The sequence below is a fragment of the Haematobia irritans genome, chromosome 2 (genome assembly GCF_050003625.1).
Source record: "Haematobia irritans isolate KBUSLIRL chromosome 2, ASM5000362v1, whole genome shotgun sequence".
Taxonomy (NCBI): Eukaryota; Metazoa; Arthropoda; class Insecta; order Diptera; family Muscidae; genus Haematobia; species Haematobia irritans.
Genome location: NC_134398.1, coordinates 184,447,438 through 184,466,685, shown reverse-complemented (window position 1 = coordinate 184,466,685; position 19,248 = coordinate 184,447,438). Strand labels below are relative to the sequence as shown.

The 19,248-nt window shown below is 31.7% G+C and overlaps 1 protein-coding gene across 1 annotated transcript in view; it reads left to right on the top strand.

Annotated features, from left to right (window-relative positions):
- The window catches only part of LOC142226793 (serine/threonine-protein kinase MARK1), a 30,217-nt gene that overhangs the window by 8,581 nt on the left and 2,388 nt on the right, over window positions 1-19,248 (top strand). The window contains exons 2-5 of the mRNA XM_075297010.1: window positions 6,082-6,181; window positions 6,528-6,639; window positions 10,852-11,008; window positions 16,866-16,974. Coding sequence (XP_075153125.1) covers window positions 6,584-6,639; window positions 10,852-11,008; window positions 16,866-16,974 — 322 coding nt within the window. The 5' untranslated portion in view covers window positions 6,082-6,181; window positions 6,528-6,583. The remainder of the gene's footprint in view (window positions 1-6,081; window positions 6,182-6,527; window positions 6,640-10,851; window positions 11,009-16,865; window positions 16,975-19,248) is intronic.

The window sequence follows — 19,248 nt, the reverse complement described above, 5'->3', positions numbered from 1 at the left end:
AAAATTTTGTCAAAATTTTATTGCTATAGAAAATTTTGTCAACATTTTACTTCCATAGAAAATTTTGTCAACATTTTATTTCTATAGAAAATTTTGTCAAGTTTTTATTTCTATAGAAAATTTTGTCAAAATTTTATTTCTATAGAAAATTTTGTCAAACTGAATTATATACGTATTTAATCGGCCTTTTTTTTGTTTAATATATACCCCTTATGGACTAACTTACAATTTAGAAGACAGTGTTAAAAAGTTTTACGATACCTTGCCATCGGCAAGTGTTATCGCAACCCAAGTAATTCGATTGTGGATGACAGCCTTTAGTAGAAGTTCCTACGCAATCCATGGTGGAGGGTACATAAGATTCGGCCTGGCCGAAGTTACGGCCGTATATACTTGTTATTTCTTAAGAGGTTTATCGTATTATTGCCCGCATATACTTGTCTATCGGATTATCCATCTTACATAGGGCTGAGTTTGAAATCGATATTTGTCTGTAGCATTTAATGACGGGCATTAAATTTAAGCGTGATTTTAATATATTTAATTTGCTTATAGCAAAAAGAGTGAATAGAACCCTGAACGCAAAGAAACAAAACGATTGACAAATACATATCGCAGACGTTGTTCTTTTGTGACAGACTTTCTAAATTTCTTCGAAAATTTCAATCTTTTATCACCAAAAAACAAAAAAAAAAATGATACACTGAATGGCATCTTTTATACCCTCCACCATAGGATGGGGGGTATATTAACTTTGTCATTCCGTTTGTATCACATCGAAATATTGCTTTAAGACCCAATAAAGAATATATATATTTTGGGTCATGGTGAAATTCTGAGTCCATCTAAGCATGTCCGTCCGTCCGTCCGTCTGTTGAAATCACGCTAACTTCCGAACGAAACAAGCTATCGACTTGAAACTTCGCATAAAAAGTTGTTATTGATGTAGGTCAGATTGTATTGCAAAAGGGCCATATTGGACCACTTTTACGTATAGCCCCCATATAAACCGACCCCCCAGATTTGGCTTGCGGAGCCTCTTAGAGAAACAAATTTCATGCGAACCGGTTGAAATTTGGTACATGGTGTTAGTATATGGTCCCTAATAACCATGCAAAAATTGGTCCATGTCTGTCCATAATTATATGTTATATAGCCCCCATATAAACCAATCCCCAGATTTGACTTTCGAAGCCTCTTGGAGGAGCAAAATTTATTATTACTGTACTGAAAAAATTATTTATGTAATATAAAAGATTACCCAACCTAAATTTTAGGATGCGAAATTTACAAAATATTAAGGACAAATGACTTTAAAATAACGAAATTTTAATATAAATAAAGTTTATAATCTTTGCTTCAATTTTTTTTTTCATTAAATTTTGGACACAAAGTTTGTAAATTTCCGTGAAAGTCGCATGGCTTTGCACTAAAGCTAATTTCTCTTAAAGTAATGAAACACATTTTTGATTTAAAGAAATTGTCCTTAAATTAACTGAAATATTGAAACTTTGGATTGAACATAAAAACTCATCAAATATAGACTAAGACTTATTTTGAGGCTTTAGCGTCTTTGGTTTAAAGTTTTTTTATACCCTCCACCATAGGATGGGGGGTATATTAACTTTGTCATTCCGTTTGTAACACATCGAAATATTGCTCTAAGACCCCATAAAGTATATATATTCTGGGTCGTGGTGAAATTCTGAGTCGATCTGAGCATATCCGTCCGTCCGTCTGTTGAAATCACGCTAACTTCCGAACGAAACATGCTATCGACTTGAAACTTGGCACAAGTAGTTGTTATTGATGTAGGTCGGATGGTATTGCAAATGTGCCATATCGGTCCATATAAACGGACCCCCAAATTTGGTTTTCGAGGCCTCTAAGAGAAGCAAATTTCATCCTATCCGGCTGAAATTTGGTACATGATGTTAGTATATGGTCTCTAATGACCATGCAGAAATTGGTCCATATCGGTCCAGAATTATATATAGCCCCCATATAAACCGATCCCCCGATTTGCCTTGCAGAGCCTCTAAGAGAATCAAATTTCATCCGATCCGGCAGAAATTTGGTACATGATGTTAGTATATGGTCTCTAATGACCATGCAAAAATTGGTCCATATCGGTCCATAATTATATATAGCCCCCATATAAACCGATCCCCAGATTTGACCTCCGGAGCACCTTGGAAGACCAAAATTCATTTGATTCAGTTGAAATTTGGTACGTGATGTTAATATATGGCCTCAAACACCCATGCAAAAATTGGTCGATATCGGTCCATAATTATATATAGGCCCCATATAAACCAATCCCCGGATTTGACCTCCGGACCACCTTGGAAGAGCAAATTGCTTCCCATTCGGTTGAAATTTGGTACGTGATGTTAGTATATGGTATCCAACAACCATGCAGGAATTGGTTCCTATCAGTCCATAATTATATATAGCTCCCATATAAACCGATCGCCAGATTTGACCTCCGGTGCCTTTTGGAGAAACAAAAGTCATCCGATCTGGTTGAAATTTGGTACGTGGTGGTAGTATATGATATTTAACAACCATGCCAAAAGTGGTCCATATCAGTCCATAATCATTTATAGCCCCCATATAAACCGATCCCGAGATTTGGTTTTGGAGCCTCTTGGAGGAGTAAATTTCATCCGAGTGAGTTGAAATTTGTGGATTACAGTCTTTCGTAGAAGTTTCTACGCAATTCATGGTGGAGGGTACATAAGATTCGGCCTGGTCGAACTTACGGCCTATATACTTGTTTACTTTGAAGTATCCGTTATAATTTGGATTTTTAAACTGGCATTTGTTTGTACGTGAGTGCCTTTATTAATAAACCGCGTAAAGAGAATGAACATTTGATAAATGAGATCTGTATCTTAATTTCAATTTTATTGGTCCTAGATTTAAAGCCAGATAGGTCGCTAAAAATTTTCTTTATTTTAAAGAAGCCGCATCTTTAGCTCGGAATCAATACCAAAATCCTTAGGGGAAGGTCAAAATCTTTGGATCCAAGTAAACTTTTTTTTGAGTGTGGTCAAAAGTAATCAAAATATATATTACCAAGTTTCGGTCGCCTTAGCATAACTTTATTAACCCATTCGTGTTGATTATCTCAGCCAACTCGAAAGAATCTAAACTGTTTCAAAAGTTTGAGATTTTTCACACATTGCTTGCTTTTGGACAATAAGATGAAAACAAAAATAACAAATAAAGAGCTTTATTTTGTTGCATTATATATGATATTATGGATATTTTTACAACATATTTAATCAAATTCAAAAAAAATCATTAAGCTTCTTTTCACCACATAACCTCCCACTATCACTGTTTTATTTCTATTAGTAATACAAAATGAACTTTAACCTGTTGAAAACCAACTAAATCGTTCATCGCATACATTTGCTATTTCTCTTTTGCTTCGCAAATTAAATATGCTTAAATACCATACCGCTGCCTTTTTCTCTTCTCTTCTGCTCTGCTTTTCTTGAATATCAAATGAACTATCGCCAAAATAAATTCAAACTAAAGCAAAGCAAATTGTTGGACTCCATTGTTTTCTCATGAATATTCAACAGAAATAACCAACGTAAAATAAGCATATCATCGTATACATATCCATGTCACTGTCAATTTCAATTACATGAGAATGAGCTGTAAACACAAACACACATAACATGTGTCTGTGTTAGTGTTCACCGTAAGGACCAATACATGGAATGGGGAAAGGCTCATATGAAATATAGACATGATCAAACACACACTCCCTCAGATATTATGAAGATAGATATAATGAAGGAGAATCAATGCTTATCCTTAAGATACTGACATACTCGTACATATGGATACTTTATTGAACATACTATTATATAAAAGATCAATGTGGCGTGTGGTTTCATTGATATCCTTATTGCTTGCATGACCTTAATTTTGAAAAACAAACACTGAAAGTTACACACTGTAAAAATATTTTTTATGTCAACCAGCAGAGGATGGTAATGGTAATTTTAATTTGTATAGAAATAAAATTTTCACAAAATTTTCTATAGAAATAAAACAAAATTTTCAAAGAAATAAAATTTTGACAAAATTTTCTATAGAAATAAAATTTTCACAAAATTTTCTATAGAAATAAAATTTTGACAAAATTTTCTATAGAAATAAAATTTTGACAAAATTTTCTATAGAAATAAAATTTTGACAAAATTTTCTATAGAAATAAAATTTTGACAAAATTTTCTATAGAAATAAAATTTTCACAAAATTTCTATAGAAATAAAACAAAATTTTCATAGAAATAAAATTTTGACAAAATTTTTTATAGAAATAAATTTTTCACAAAATTTTCTATAGAAATAAAATTTTGACAAAATTTTCTATAGAAATAAAATTTTGACAAAATTTTCTATAGAAATAAAATTTTGACAAAATTTTCTATAGAAATAAAATTTTGACAAAATTTTCTATAGAAATAAAATTTTCACAAAATTTTCTATAGAAATAAAATTTTCACAAAATTTTCTATAGAAACAAAATTTTCTATATTTAGAAATAAAATTTTTACAAAATTTTCTATAGAAATAAAATTTTGACAAAGTTTTCTATAGAAATAACATGTTGACAAAATTTTCTATAGAGATAAACTTTTGACAAAATTTTCTATAGAAATAAAATTTTCACAAAATTTTCTATAGACATAAAAATTTTACAACATTTTCTATAGAGATAAAATTTTGACAAAATTTTCTATAGAAATAAAATTTTGACAAAATTTTCACAAAATTTTCGATAGAAATAAAATTTTGAAAAAATTTTCTGTAGAAATAAAATTTAGACAAAATTTTCTATAGAAATAAAATTTAGACAAAATTTTCTATAGAAATAAAATGTTGACAAAATTTTCTATAGAAATAAAATTTTGACAAAATTTTCTATAGAGATAAACTTTTGATAAAATTTTCTATAGAAATAAAATTTTCATAAAATTTTCTATAGAAATAAAATGTTGACAAAATTTTCTACAGAAATAAAATTTTGACAAAATTTTCTATAGAAATAAAATTTTGACAAAATTTTCTATAGAAATAAAATTTTGACTAAATTTTCTATAGAAATAAAATTTTGACAAATTTTTCTGTAGAAATAAAATTTAGACAAAATTTTCTATAGAAATAAAATTTAGACAAAATTTTCTATAGAAATAAAATTTAGATAAAATTTTCTAAAGAAATAAAATTTTGACAAAATTTTCTATAGAAATAAAATGTTGATAAAATTTTCTATAGAAATAAAATTTTGACAAAATTTTCTGTAGAACCTTGGAAGTTCTTCTAAAAGCATAACTTTAAAAGCACTTCCAAAAATGTCCTCTCAAAGATACTGTTTGTTTTAACTGCACAGAAAGTTCAGTTGAAATAATTTTTTTATAACTGTGTTTTTTTTTTTTTTTAAATTTTTAATGAGAATTTTAAATTTTTTTGTTTCAAATAGGTTAAAAACAGTTAATTAAATGGTATAAATTGTTTAAATTTTGCCGAAAAAAATGCTAAATCCGAAATCGAAATAAAATCATTATTAGGATTAGTGGTATAATGGTTAAATACCAATTTCGAGCAAACACCAAATAGTTTTTCAGTGGTGGACTATCCCCTGTCAGTAATGCTGGTGATATTTCTGAGTGTTTCAAAACATCTCTAAGTAGTTTCACCGTAATGGTACGCGGGTCAGACTGTTCGGAGTCGGCTTTAAAAACGACTTCCCTTACCTCTAAACATAGAATGGGGCAGCACTCGTTGATAACAGAGATACTTGTTCTATCAAAATACACTGAATAGAGCATAAAATAACGTGCTGCCACAATACCGAATCTAACCTATATTAGGATAATTTAAATTTAATTGGAAACGAGTGTTTTCAAAATTATTTAGAATTAGGAACTGATATAAACGAATTTAATTTGTATTTCTTCTTCACCTTTTCTTACTATGACACATTTCTAAATTTCTTTTTAGAAATAAACCAAAAACATTCACATATCACATTTCTTTTCCATTCCCATTCCAGGTAACTGTTGGCCGACGCATTGGTCTCTACAGATTTTGTGGCGATATAGGACGTGGCAACTTTTCCAAAGTCAAATTAGCTGTACATCAGCTAACGCGAGGTAAGTATGGGTCAATGGGCCATAAATAGGTTAGAGAGATTCCTAGAATTGGAAGCTTTTACTTTGATTAAATTTCCCCATAAAAAGGAAATATGTATAAGCAGAGGATATGATTTAGTTATAGTCATTGATAATATTTATCTATTTCATTCGTTTTCTTTTTCTTTTGTCTTTTCATGATGTGCCTTTGGACGATATTTTCTTGGAAATCGATTTTCCTGGTACATATATGCACTGGGACTTCTTGTAATTCTTCGAAATGAAATGAATATCTGGTCTTTAAATACTCGTATATGCTATCCTTTGTGGAAACAATAATATCGCCTCTCGTTGTGTGCTGCTTTAGACAAAGTGGCTATCAAAGTAGTTGACCGAGCTGGTTTGGATGCCAAAGCATTGCGTATGCTTTCAAGTGAAATTGCCACACTTGAATGTGTTCATCATCCTAATATTTTAAGGTGTGTACTAAAAGTATGAATGTGTGTATCTGTATATGTGTGTGCATTTAGAAATTGAATAAATACTATTTGAAGAAATAGTGACTCTATGCATAGAGGGCTCTATTTGTCATTAACCCATGACCTTAAACAAAATAATAATTTAAAAAAAAAAAATTGGGAAAACTATGAGAAGTAACAATTAATTGCCAACCGAGTATAGAATTCTCTACCAAAATTAAAAAAAAAACTACCTAAGGTATACTAAACTTTAAAAAATAATTTTGAGTGCTATGTTCAAAATATAGTACTAAATTTATAAGATTTTTATCTTACTGAAAATTCAAATGAAATGAATTTTTTTTTTTCTTTCGAAGAAATATTTTATTGTAATTTCAAACATTTAAAAAATGTATAATTTTATGTCACTAAACTAAAATGTAAAATTATGTATGTATACTATTTATACAAAATACTTGAATTGCAGATGTATCAAATTTTTGAAAGTTGGGTCAACGAAGGGCAGTTACCGCTACTTCAGAAATTTAGCAGTTACCATGAGGAATTAAACTTTAATAGTCCATGCCTATATTAAAAGACGATCAAACTGACCTAACACGAAGATTAAGATTTTTTAAGATATTTATTTAATATTTAGATAATTAAATTACGGCTGTTCCTTAAGCATTTCGAAAATTCGTTGATAGCTCCAAAAATCTTCCTCCAATTTTAGCTTATATTCAATATAAATTAACCCGCCAAAAAAGGGCAGATTATATATCTATATAAGCCTCATTAGTTCTTGATCGGTTTATATAGATGAATCTATAAATAAATTTGAACCGATATGAGCCAATTTTCGCATGGTAGTTAAATGGTCATCCGAGCCGATCCGACTCTTCCATAGGGAGTCATTTTATACTGGGTCTATATATAATATCGAACCGATGTGGACCAGTTTTTGCTATACCTTTTCAACTAACATCGCGTATCAAATTTAACAGACATCGTATGAAATTTGCTGGGGATCGTCTTATATGGGCCAAGGGGAGCCACCGTGGTGCAATGGTTAGCATGCCCGCCTTGCATACACAAGGTCGTGGGTTCGATTCCTGCTTCGACCGAACACCAAAAAGTTTTTCAGCGGTGGATTATCCCACCTGGTGACATTTCTGAGGGTTTCAAAGCTTCTCTAAGTGGTTTCACTGCAATGTGGAACGCCGTTCGCACCCGGCTATAAAAAGGAGGTCCCTTGTCATTGAGCTTAACATGGAATCGGTCAGAACTCAGTGATAAGAGAGAAGTTCACCAATGTGGTATCACAATGGACTGAATAGTCTAAGTGAGCCTGATACATCGGGCTGCCCCCTAACCTATATGGGTCAAATCTGGGGATCGGCTAATATGGGCCAATATGTTATATAATTATGGACCGGTATGGAACAATTATTGTATGCTTGTTCAAGGGTTTATAATAACATCGTGTACCAAATTTCAAAGGGATCGGATGAAATTTGCTCTTCCAAGAGGCATTGGAAGTCAAGTTTGGGTATCGGTTTATATGGGTGCAATATGATATGACCCAATTTTTGCATGGTAGTTAAAGGGTATGTTCTAACACAACGTACCAAATTTCAACCCGAGAGGATGAAATTTTCTCCTCCAAGAGGCTACGAAATTCAAATCTGGGGATCGGTTTCAATGGAGGCTGTATAATTCTGGACCCATACAGACCAATTTTTGCATGGCTATTAGAGAATATATACCAAATTTCAACTAGGTCGGATGAAATTTACTCCTCCAAGGTGCTCTGGAGGTCAAATCTAGGGACCAGTTGATATGGAGGCTATATATAATTATGGACCGATAAGATCCAATGTTTTTAGGGGGAATTTAATTACATCAACTACGCAATTTCAACAGGATCGGATGTAATTTGCTTTTTCAAGAGGCTCCGGAATCACATTTGGAGGTGGGGTTTACATGGGTGCTATACCAAAAAGTTGCCCGATGTGACCCATATGCAATACCGGTCGACCTTTATCTCCCTAAATAAAAAAATTAAATATCTATATAAAATAAAATTTTGACAAAATTTTCTCTAGAAATAAAATTTTGACAAAATTTTCTATAGAAATAAAATGTTGTCAATATTTTCTATATATATAAAATTTTGACAAAATTTTCTATGGAAATAAAATTTTGAAAAAACTTTTTATAGAAATAAAATGTTGACATTTTCTGTGGAAATAAAGTCTTAACAAAATTTTCTATAGAAATAGAGTTTTACCGAATTAACTATAGAAATAATTTTTTGGCAAATTTACTTTAAAAATAAAATTTGACAAAATTTTCTATAGAAATAAAATTTGGACAAAATTTTTTATAGAAACAAAATTTTGAAAAAAAAAATGTCTATAGAAAAAGAGTTTTGCCGATTTAACTATAGAAATATTTTTCTGGAAAATTTTCTATAGAAATAAAATTTTGACAATTTCAATTTCATTTCTATAGTACATAGAAATTAAATTTTGACAAATTGTCTATAGAAATAAAGTTTTGACAAAATTTACATAGAAATAGAGAATTTTGACAAAATTCTCTATAGAACTAAATTTTGACAAAATTTTCTATAGAAAACGAGTTTTCCCGAATAAACTATAGAAATCATTTCTATAGACATTGAGTTTTCCCGAATTAACTATAGAAAGAATTTTTTGGCAAATTTACTATAAAAAGAAAATTTTGAAAAAATGTACTACAGAAATAAAATTTTGACAAATTTTACTATAGAAGTAGAGTTTTCCCAAATTAACTATAATAATTATTTTTTTGGCAAATTTAGTATAAAAATAAAATTTTGACAAAATTTTCTATGGAAATAAAATGTTGACAAAATTTTCTATAGAAATAAAATTTTGACATAATTTTCTATAGAAATAAAATTTTGACAAAATTTTCTATAGAAATAAAATTTTGACAAAATTTTCTATAGAAATAAAATGTTGACAAAATTTTCTATAGAAATAAAATTTTGACAAAATTTTCTATAGAAATAATATTTTGACAACATTTTGTATTTGAAACGTTATTTTGTTGAAACATTAAAAATTCGACACATTTACAACTCCAGGGATGTTTATGCACCCATAAAATTGTCGCTAATGGGAAAAATCATAATATTTAATATTTTGTATCATAATATATATTAAAATGAATTAATAAATCATTTCATTCGAAGAAAAAAGATTATTGTCATACTAAGAACAAAACATTTATCAAGTACTTCAAAATATTTTTTTTTAAATTTGGTAGATTTTTGGTAAAATTTTCCTAATTTTTGGTACATAATATTTGATATGAATGGCAACCGTGCCAAAGACGTGTGCAGAGAAGGAATATGATCAGCTTCTAGAGCAAAATGTTATATGTGGATGAAGAGAACACAACATTTTTGCCTCACGTATTTTGTTTTCTTGCCAAATATAAAATTGTTATCGATGTCATATACATAATGTCCAAGAAAATAACACGGTTGCACTGAATATATTACATGTTCACCGTCTAAAAATAATATTTTGAAATCCAAAATACTGATGTTTCCAAAGATGACTTCCGCCCTGTGACAAGTCCATGTAAAATTCATTGCCTCTGATCCGATTTTGCACCTCTCCTCCAAAAAGAACATTTTCATTGCTTTATTGGTTACACCTTTTCACGCTGGGTATTTAAGTTGATTATAATGGGACCACTGGACGTATGAGTGATTCCGAAAACGAAATTGTTGCTCATACATCACCATGTTCAGTAAGACAAAGTTTTTTTTTTTGCAAAATCTATAAATAGAGACTTTTTATATTTAAAATATATTATAATTAAATTAACAAAAAAATATATATGATTATTATCATCTATAATAAAATCTTCATTCAGATTTGACTTCAAAATGCAAATATGACCCACTTGACATACCATCTGTGTCAAATTACTTTCATAGAACATGCAAAAGACTATGGCTGTTGTCAAGTAATTTAATTTATACAATGAATTTTTCTTTTCTTCTTCTTCTTCTTCTATTTCTCTTATTTCATCTAAATGTTTGTATTTTTTATTTTCTCATTTTCTTGTTGTATTTCCATCTTTTAACGACCTTGTGTACGTGTGATTTCAAATGGAATTGGTGTTTGTTTTTTATTTCTTTTTTTTTCGGTTATATTCCTATCGTCTCAAAAGGCTTTTTGAGGTAGTGGAAACATTGGGCCGTGTCTATCTAGTCACCGAATGGATACGTGGTGGTGAGTTATACAATCACATAACCCAAGGTGGTCCATTACGTGAAATACATGCTGCTCCACTCTTCAAACAATTGTTACTGGCTGTGAAACATATGGTAAGTACATGACTGTCATTTTGTGTTTTTTTTCTTTCATTTTTTATCTCTGTGTCATTGTCACAAATTTATTTATGAAAATGCAGAAATAAACACGTGCGTGTGTATGTGTTTGTTGAAAATGTTTTCATTTGTGTGGGAAGGCGTGTGTTTGAATTACTAATATAACTTTTTCATATATATTTTAGAAATGTATATAAATATACGAACATTTGTTTTATATGGGACATTTTATTAATATATTTTTAATAAAATTTTAATATATTTTTAAATCGAGTTTAGAAGTATTTCTTAATAGTGTACAGTATATAATGCAACAAAGTACCCACCACCATGGGCAATTTGGCACAGATTCGTTTTTTGTTTGCAGGCAGGTCAACTTCGAAGATGGGTTATATCGGTCCATGTTTTGAGATATAAACCGACCACCCGATTTGTAGTCTTGGGCTTCTAGAAACCGTATTTTCTATCCGATTTGACTGACATTTGAAATCTAGAGGTACTTTAGTAACAAAATGGGTGTGCCGAAAATGGGGTGGGGATCGGTCTATGTTTTTGTATAGCCCCCATATAGACCGATCTCCCGATTTTACTTCTGGGACCATAAATAGGTGTGTCGAAAATGGGGTGGGGATCGGTCCATGTTTTGTTATAACCCCCATATAGACCGATCTCCCGATTTTACTTCTTGGGCTTCTAGAAACCATAGTTTCTATTCAATTTCTTTGAAATTGGAAATCTAGAGGTATTTTATATTTATTCTATAAATGTGTGTGCCTAATATGGTGTGCATCGGTCTATGGTTTGGTATAGCCAACATATAGACCGATCTCCCGATTTTATTTTTTGAGCTTCTAGAAATCGTAGTTTTTATCCAATTTTCCTTAAATTTGAAATCTAGAGGTATTTTAAGACCGTAAATGTGTATGCCTAATATGGTGTGCATCGGTCTATGCTTTGGTATAGCCCACATATAGACCGATCTCCCGATTTTATTTTTTGAGCTTCTAGAAATCGTAGCTTTTATCCAATTTTCCTGAAATTTGAAATCTAGACGTATTTGAGGACCGTAAATGTGTGTGCCTAATATGGTGTGCTTCGGTCTATGGTTTGGTATAGCCCACATATAGACCGATCCCTCGATTTTACTTCTTGAGCTTCTAGAAATCGTAGTTTTTACCCAATTTGCCTGAAATTTGAAATCTGGAGATTTCAGATTTTGATATATCTCCCTTATAAGCCCGTCCTTCGATTTGGGGTCTAAATTATGTAGGTTTTTCAGAACCACAATTAGGTGTGTTGAATTTGGTGTGTATCGGTACATGTTTTTGGCATATCACCCATATAGACTGGTCTCCCGATTTAACTCCTTGGGCTTATTTAAACCATAGCTTTTATCCGATTTACCTGTAATTGTAAGAGATTTATTTTTATCGGTCCATTTGGAAGTCTTACCATATAGATCGATTTCACTTCTTGAGGGTATAAAAAGTGCACTGATCATAAAAATTTAATGAGACCGAAAGTAAAATTGCCAGAGTTTACTTCTTCTAATCGTTTGAATAATGGGTATAAAAATCTACAGATTTTAGAGTTAAAATCAAGGCGTTTTTTATCAGTCGATCTGAGCATGTCCGTCCGTCCGTCTGTTGAAATCACGCTAACTTCCGAACGAAACAAGCTATCGACTTGAAACTTGGCACAAATAGTTGTTATCGATGTAGGTCGGATGGTATTGCAAATGGGCCATATCGGTCCACTTTTACGTATAGCCCCCATATAAACGGACCCTCAAATTTGGCTTGCGATTCCTCTAAGAGAAGCAAATTTCATCCGATCCGGCTGAAATTTGGTACATAGTGTTGGTATATGTTCTCCAATGACCATGCAAAAATTGGTCCACATCGGTCCATAATTATATATAGCCCCCATATAAACCCACCCCCCGATTTGGCTTGCAGAGCCTCTAAGAGAAACAAATTTCATCCGATCCGGCTGAAATTTGGTACATGATGTTAGTATATGGTCCCTAATGGCCACGCAAAAATTGGTCCATATCGGTCCATAATTATATATAGCCCCCATATTTGACCTCCGGAGCCACTTGGAAGACCAAAATTCATCTGATTCAGTTGAAATTTGGCACGTGATGTTAATATATGGCCTCAAACACCCATGCAAAAATTGGTCGATATCGGTCCATAATTATATATAGGCCCCATATAAACCGATCCCCAGATTTGAACTCCGGAGCACCTTGGAAGAGCAAAATTCTTCCCATTCAGTTGAAATTTGGTACGTGATGTTAGTATATGGTATCCAAAAACCATGCAGGAATTGGTTTCTATCAGTTCATAATTATATATAGCTCCCATATAAACCGATCCCAAGATTTGATTATTTTATTGTTCAAAAGCAAATAATATCGGAAATAACATCAAATTTTAGAATCAGTTTAAATTTGTTCGACGAAGTCACTAGTGTGGCCAAAATGCCTTTGCGGTATTTTGGGTCATTACCAGCGAAGCGTTAGTTTAGATGATAGATTTTAAGAAATTCTGAACTATTTTGTGGGAGACACGAATTTAGTAAATCTTAAAGCTTCATTTGTATATAATTTTCCCCCCTTTTAGTTCTGTTAACTAACGTACACGAAAAATTATTGTAATCAAGAGAACTTTCTCAAAACACAATAATTCCATGAACTAAAATAGAAATTGATGCCCTATAAGGTTCAGTTTGTTTGAGTTTGGATCCTCTATTTTTGTATGCTGAAATCGCATGCAAAGCTGTCGTCGTCCTATATACTTTGCGGATTCTATGTAGATGACTGGCAGATGGAAAATTCTCCACAATGCTGGGTAGGATTAGTGCTTCGTGTATATTAGCTACTGTCGAGAGAAGGGAAATTAGTATGTACGACTCACCCCCGCTCGAATCTTCGCTTGCCTTCAGAAATGCAATTACCCTACCTATTTTTCAGACATCGGATATAATGAGTAATTGCGAGGATAAATAAAGGTTAGGTTAGGTAAGGTGGCAGCCCGATGTATTAGGCTCACTTACATTATTCAGTCCATTGTCAGTCCGAACGGCGTACTGAGGGATTTTGGTGTCAATAAATCAATTTTTCAACTAGTGAATTTCAAAAATTTAAAGATGCAGTTTTGTAGAGAACTGTTTAAATACGAAATGTACATTTATGATTTTTTTCGAAAAATTGTATTATTATTGTGAAATATTGAGGGAACGTCCATGCAAGGGTGCTAAGCAAGAAATAACTTATATTTGCATGCATTGCAGTGGTTCATATATGTAAAATTTTCTTGATAATACCATTTGACTTTAATATATTTTAAAAATATAGTATTTCTCTATAAATTAAAAAAAAATCATTGGGAAACAGTGCATAGAGATAAATAAAAACAAAACCATATGATTTTTAGAATTATCACATGATTATTTTATCATTTTGTAGTGAACAAAAGGAAGAACAACAACATTTGCAATTTTAGTTTTCAAAATTATAAATAAAGTTTTTTGTGCAATAGTGAACAAAATATTTAAAAAAAACCTTATCTATAATCTGTATGGGCGGTGGGCGTGGCCGATTTTGATGAAACTTTGCACGCATCTTTTCTTAATTCTAGAAACTGTATGTACCAAATTTGAACACTTTTGACCGGATAGGAAACATTTTATGCGAAAAATCCATTTGGATTGTATGAGCGGTGGGCGGTGGGCGTGGCCGATTTTTATGAAATTCCATTTTTTTTCTTAATTTAGTCAATGTAATGCTCGGTGCCAACCTTCAATGATCTCGGACTACTCCTTCTATTTTTTGCACAAAAATGTATGAAGCGATCCGACAGTGCGGCGTTCCACAATGAAGTGAAACCACTTAGAGAAGCTTTGAAACCCTCAGAAATGTCACCAGCATTACTGAGGTGGGATAATCCACCGTGGAAAAAGTTTTTGGTGTTCGGTCGAAGCAGGAATCGAACCCACGATCTTGTGTATGCAAGGCGGGCATACTAACCAAGTACTCAACTCCCAATATTCCCAAATACTTTAGCATTAGCATAGAAATTCCATCGGGGCCAAGACGCTGACCATTCTTGGTTAACAGGTGGTTTTGAGTCCTGTTGGAAATCATGATCTGAGGCCACAATGTTTGTTTACCCAGGGCTTCAATACTATCTTAAGATCGTTTTCTGATAATATTCGGAATTTATTTTGATCCCACGGTCAATGAATACGAGCGGGCAGAGACCACAGCAGCCCACACCAATCGATGGTGTACATTTTCATTTGACTTCTTTGGCAAGTAAACCCGATCATTTTGTTTGTGCACAAACTGCATTTAGTGTAGCTGCTTATCGGAGAGAACCAAATTCGATTATTGGCCTCTTTCGTGTAAACGAAGTAACTCCTTAGCTCTTTCCAGTCTACCTTTTTTGTCGATGGTCTGCGGTCGAAATGTATGTCTACGCAGGTCTACAATATTGCCTTTAGGACATTTTTTCCGATAATATTCGGAATTTATTTTAACCCCAGGGTCGATGAATAGAGCGGGGGCGGCAGCTTGTTCTGGTGGCCAATCGAAGTTGTAAATTTTCAGTTGAACCCTTTGTGAAGTGCAAACGAAGATATGACTTTTTGTGTATCCGTGAGTTCTTACGATTTTGGAACCTTCAATGGCTTTAGTCCAAGTTCACTTTTCAATATGCCTTGCATCCGCTATTTACTCACGAGCAAGATTTCTACCACTGCCACCGTGGTGCAATGGTTAGCATGCCCGCCTTGCATACACAAGGTCGTGGGTTCGATTCCTGCTACGACCGAACACCAAAAAGTTTTTCAGCGGTGGATTATCCCACCTCAGTAATGCTGGTGACATTTCTGAGGGTGTCAAAGCTTCTCTAAGTGGTTTCACTGGAATGTGGAACGCCGTTCGGACTCGGCTATAAAAAGGAGGTCCCTTGTCATTGAGCTTAACATGGAATCGGGCAGCACTCAGTGATAAGAGAGAAGTTCACCACTGTGGTAACACTATGGACTGAATAGTCTAAGTGAGCCTGATACATCGGGCTGCCACATAACCTAACCTAACCTAACCTACCACTGCCTCGTGGATTTCCCTCAATTATGGCCTTCACATTTCGGATCATTTCTGGTGTTGCTACCATCCGTTTCCGTCACCTTTTTAGACGCGATGCAACATTACCAGTATCTCGATAACGAGTAATGGTACGAGAAACAAATAATTTGTTCACTTTTAATACAATAGCCACCTTGTATATCTGCAAAAAATCTCAAAATATTTATTGATAATTTTTTTAAGAAGCCCCAAAAAAAATTTTCAGCGACAATTTAAATATCCTTGTATACACATATTATCATTTACGATACCCATACAATATTTCTCAAGAAGTCAAACGTGGTGATCTGTTTATGTGGATGCTATATAAATATATTCGCCGACATAAATAATATAATCAAATTTCCAATTTCAGCCTAATTGGATGAAAAATGCAGTATCAATGGCGTCATGAAGTATGCGAAGCAACCAAGGCATCGATTTTTTATTTTCTTTTGGCCATCTAATTTATATTGAAATGTCTCATATATTTGTTAGGTTTATTTTGTTATCTAATTAGCCAATTTTGTTTAGAAACTTTCTCATTTAATTTTCATTAATTTGTTGACACTGTTTTTCTCTTATCTCTCTTTTTCATGGATGACCTACACAACATAATGACCTTACTTTGCAACGAAATTAAAAAAAAAACACACACACAACATAATTTTATGTCAACAATGTCATCATCGTCATTATGACCATCACGAACTACAGCACAGTTTGGGTTTTGTTCATCGTGACATTAAGGCCGAAAATGTTTTACTGTTGTCAGAGGATCGTCTGAAACTGGCTGATTTTGGTTTTAGCACACAATTACTTAATGGTGAGTACATGTTTTAATTTACACATATGTATTTATTTTCTGTAGCTCTCTCTCTCCCTCTCACACTCTCTCACTTGTGCCTTCTGTGAGTTATGAGATGAGTGCTAATGATGCTGCTTTCTAAACTATGGATTCCAAATGTCATGGAAAATGTCATAGTATTTGTTTGTCTGTTATTGTTGTTTTTTTTTACTTTAAAGTTAAATTCCAGTTTTGTTTCCATCTAACAATGACATTTGACATCTACGGAAGCTTTTAATCCCTGACATGTGATATGCATAATTTTAACAGCAAACCTCAGCAAATCCCTTTTGCCCTATGTTAGTTGCTATTGGTATATGAATATTGGAGTGTAAATGTATAAATGTGTGTGTATTGTAATGTATGTAGTGCATTGTTGAGGGTTAAGTGGATACACATGTATACTTTTGGGGATTCTTATTCATTACAAACCAGTGAGTGTACATATCTATGTCGAAAGTGCGTTAAGAGAATATTTAAGCAGCTGTGATCTGATGTAATGTGAAAAATTGCCTATTATTTAATGGGAACATTTTGGCAATTATAAAGCATGTATTATGATCTAACAGGAGTGGTCGTCCTTCAGAGTTTTTTTTTTTTTTTGCATGAGATTAAAAAATCTTGTGCACACAATAAATAAAACATAAATGGTTAAATTTAAAACTATGAACATATTGCCAATATTTATAAATTCTATACATTAAGACATCGACATTTTGAAATATGGCTTGCTTTTTATAGGATTCCTCGATATGTGATCATTTTAATTGGTCCATTTCTTAAAAAAGATGTAATTTTTGAAAAGAAAATAATGTAATAATGTAAAGTTAATCGCAAGATTTATTACTACTTTAGCACAAATTAGTAATGAGATTCACAACAGATGGCCTCGTTTCAATACTGAAACTCGTTACTGGTAATCAAAAATGGATCTACTACGGCAATCCAAAGAGAGAGAATATCATGTGACTACCACGGATATGCCTCAAAGTCAAATATTTGGTAGAACTAGCTGGGTGTGCTGTACTATTAGCTACTGCAACCGATTGAACCGATCGTAGAATCTCAATTCAAAGCTCCTGCATTGCGCGATAAATGGCGATAATATTTGGAAAGTCAAACTGATTTTTCAGCTCGGCCAAAAATTCATCGACATTTTTTTTTCTATAGAAAATTTAGTCGAAATTTTATTTCTATAAAAAATTTAATCGAAATTTAGTTTCTATAGAAAATTTCGTCGAAATTTTATTTCTATAGAAAATTTAGTCAAAATTTTATCTCTATAAAAAATTTAATCAAAATTTAATTTCTATAGAAAATTTCTTCGAAATTTTATTTCTATAGAAAATTTCTTCAAAATTTTATTTCTATAAAAAATTTTCTCTAAATTTCAGCACAATTTTATTTCTATAGAAAATTTCGTCGAAATTTTATTTCTGAAAAAAATTTCGTCGAAATTTTATTTCTGAAGAAAATTTTATTTCAATAGAAAATGTCGTCGAAATTTGATTTCTATAGAAAGTCTTGTTAAAATGTTATTTCTATAGAAAATTTCGTCAAAAATTTATTCCTATAGAAAATTTCATCAAAATTTTATTTCTATAAAAAAATTAATCGAAATTTAATTTATGTAGAAAATTTTGTCGAAATTTTATTTCTATAAAAAATTTCATCGAAATTATTTTTCTTTACAGAAATTTCAATTTTTCAAATTTTTATTTCTATAGAAAATGTACTCGAAATTTTATGCCTATAGAAAATTTCGTCGATATTTCATTTCCATAGAATATATTGTCGGAATTTTATTTCTATAGAAAATTTTGTTGAATTTTTATTTCAATAGAAAATTTCGTCAAAATTTTATTTCAATAGAAATTTGTTTCGAAAATTTATTTCTATAGCAAATTTCATCCAAAATTTATTTCTATAGAAAATTTCCTTTAAATTTTATGTTTGTAGAAAATTTGGTCATAATTTTAGCTATATAGAAAATTTCATCAAAATTTCTTAGAAAATTTTGTCGAAATTTTATTTCTATAGGGAATTACGTCGCAATTTTATTTATATAAAAACTTTCCGCGAAATTTTATTCCTACAAATAAATTCGTCGAAATTTTATTTCTTTAGAAAAATTCGTCGAAATTGTATTTCTATATAAAATTTCTTAAAAATTTTATTTCTATAGAAATTTTTTCAATTTTTTTTTTATACAAAACTTTGTCAAATTTTTTTTCTATAGAAAATTGTGTCAAT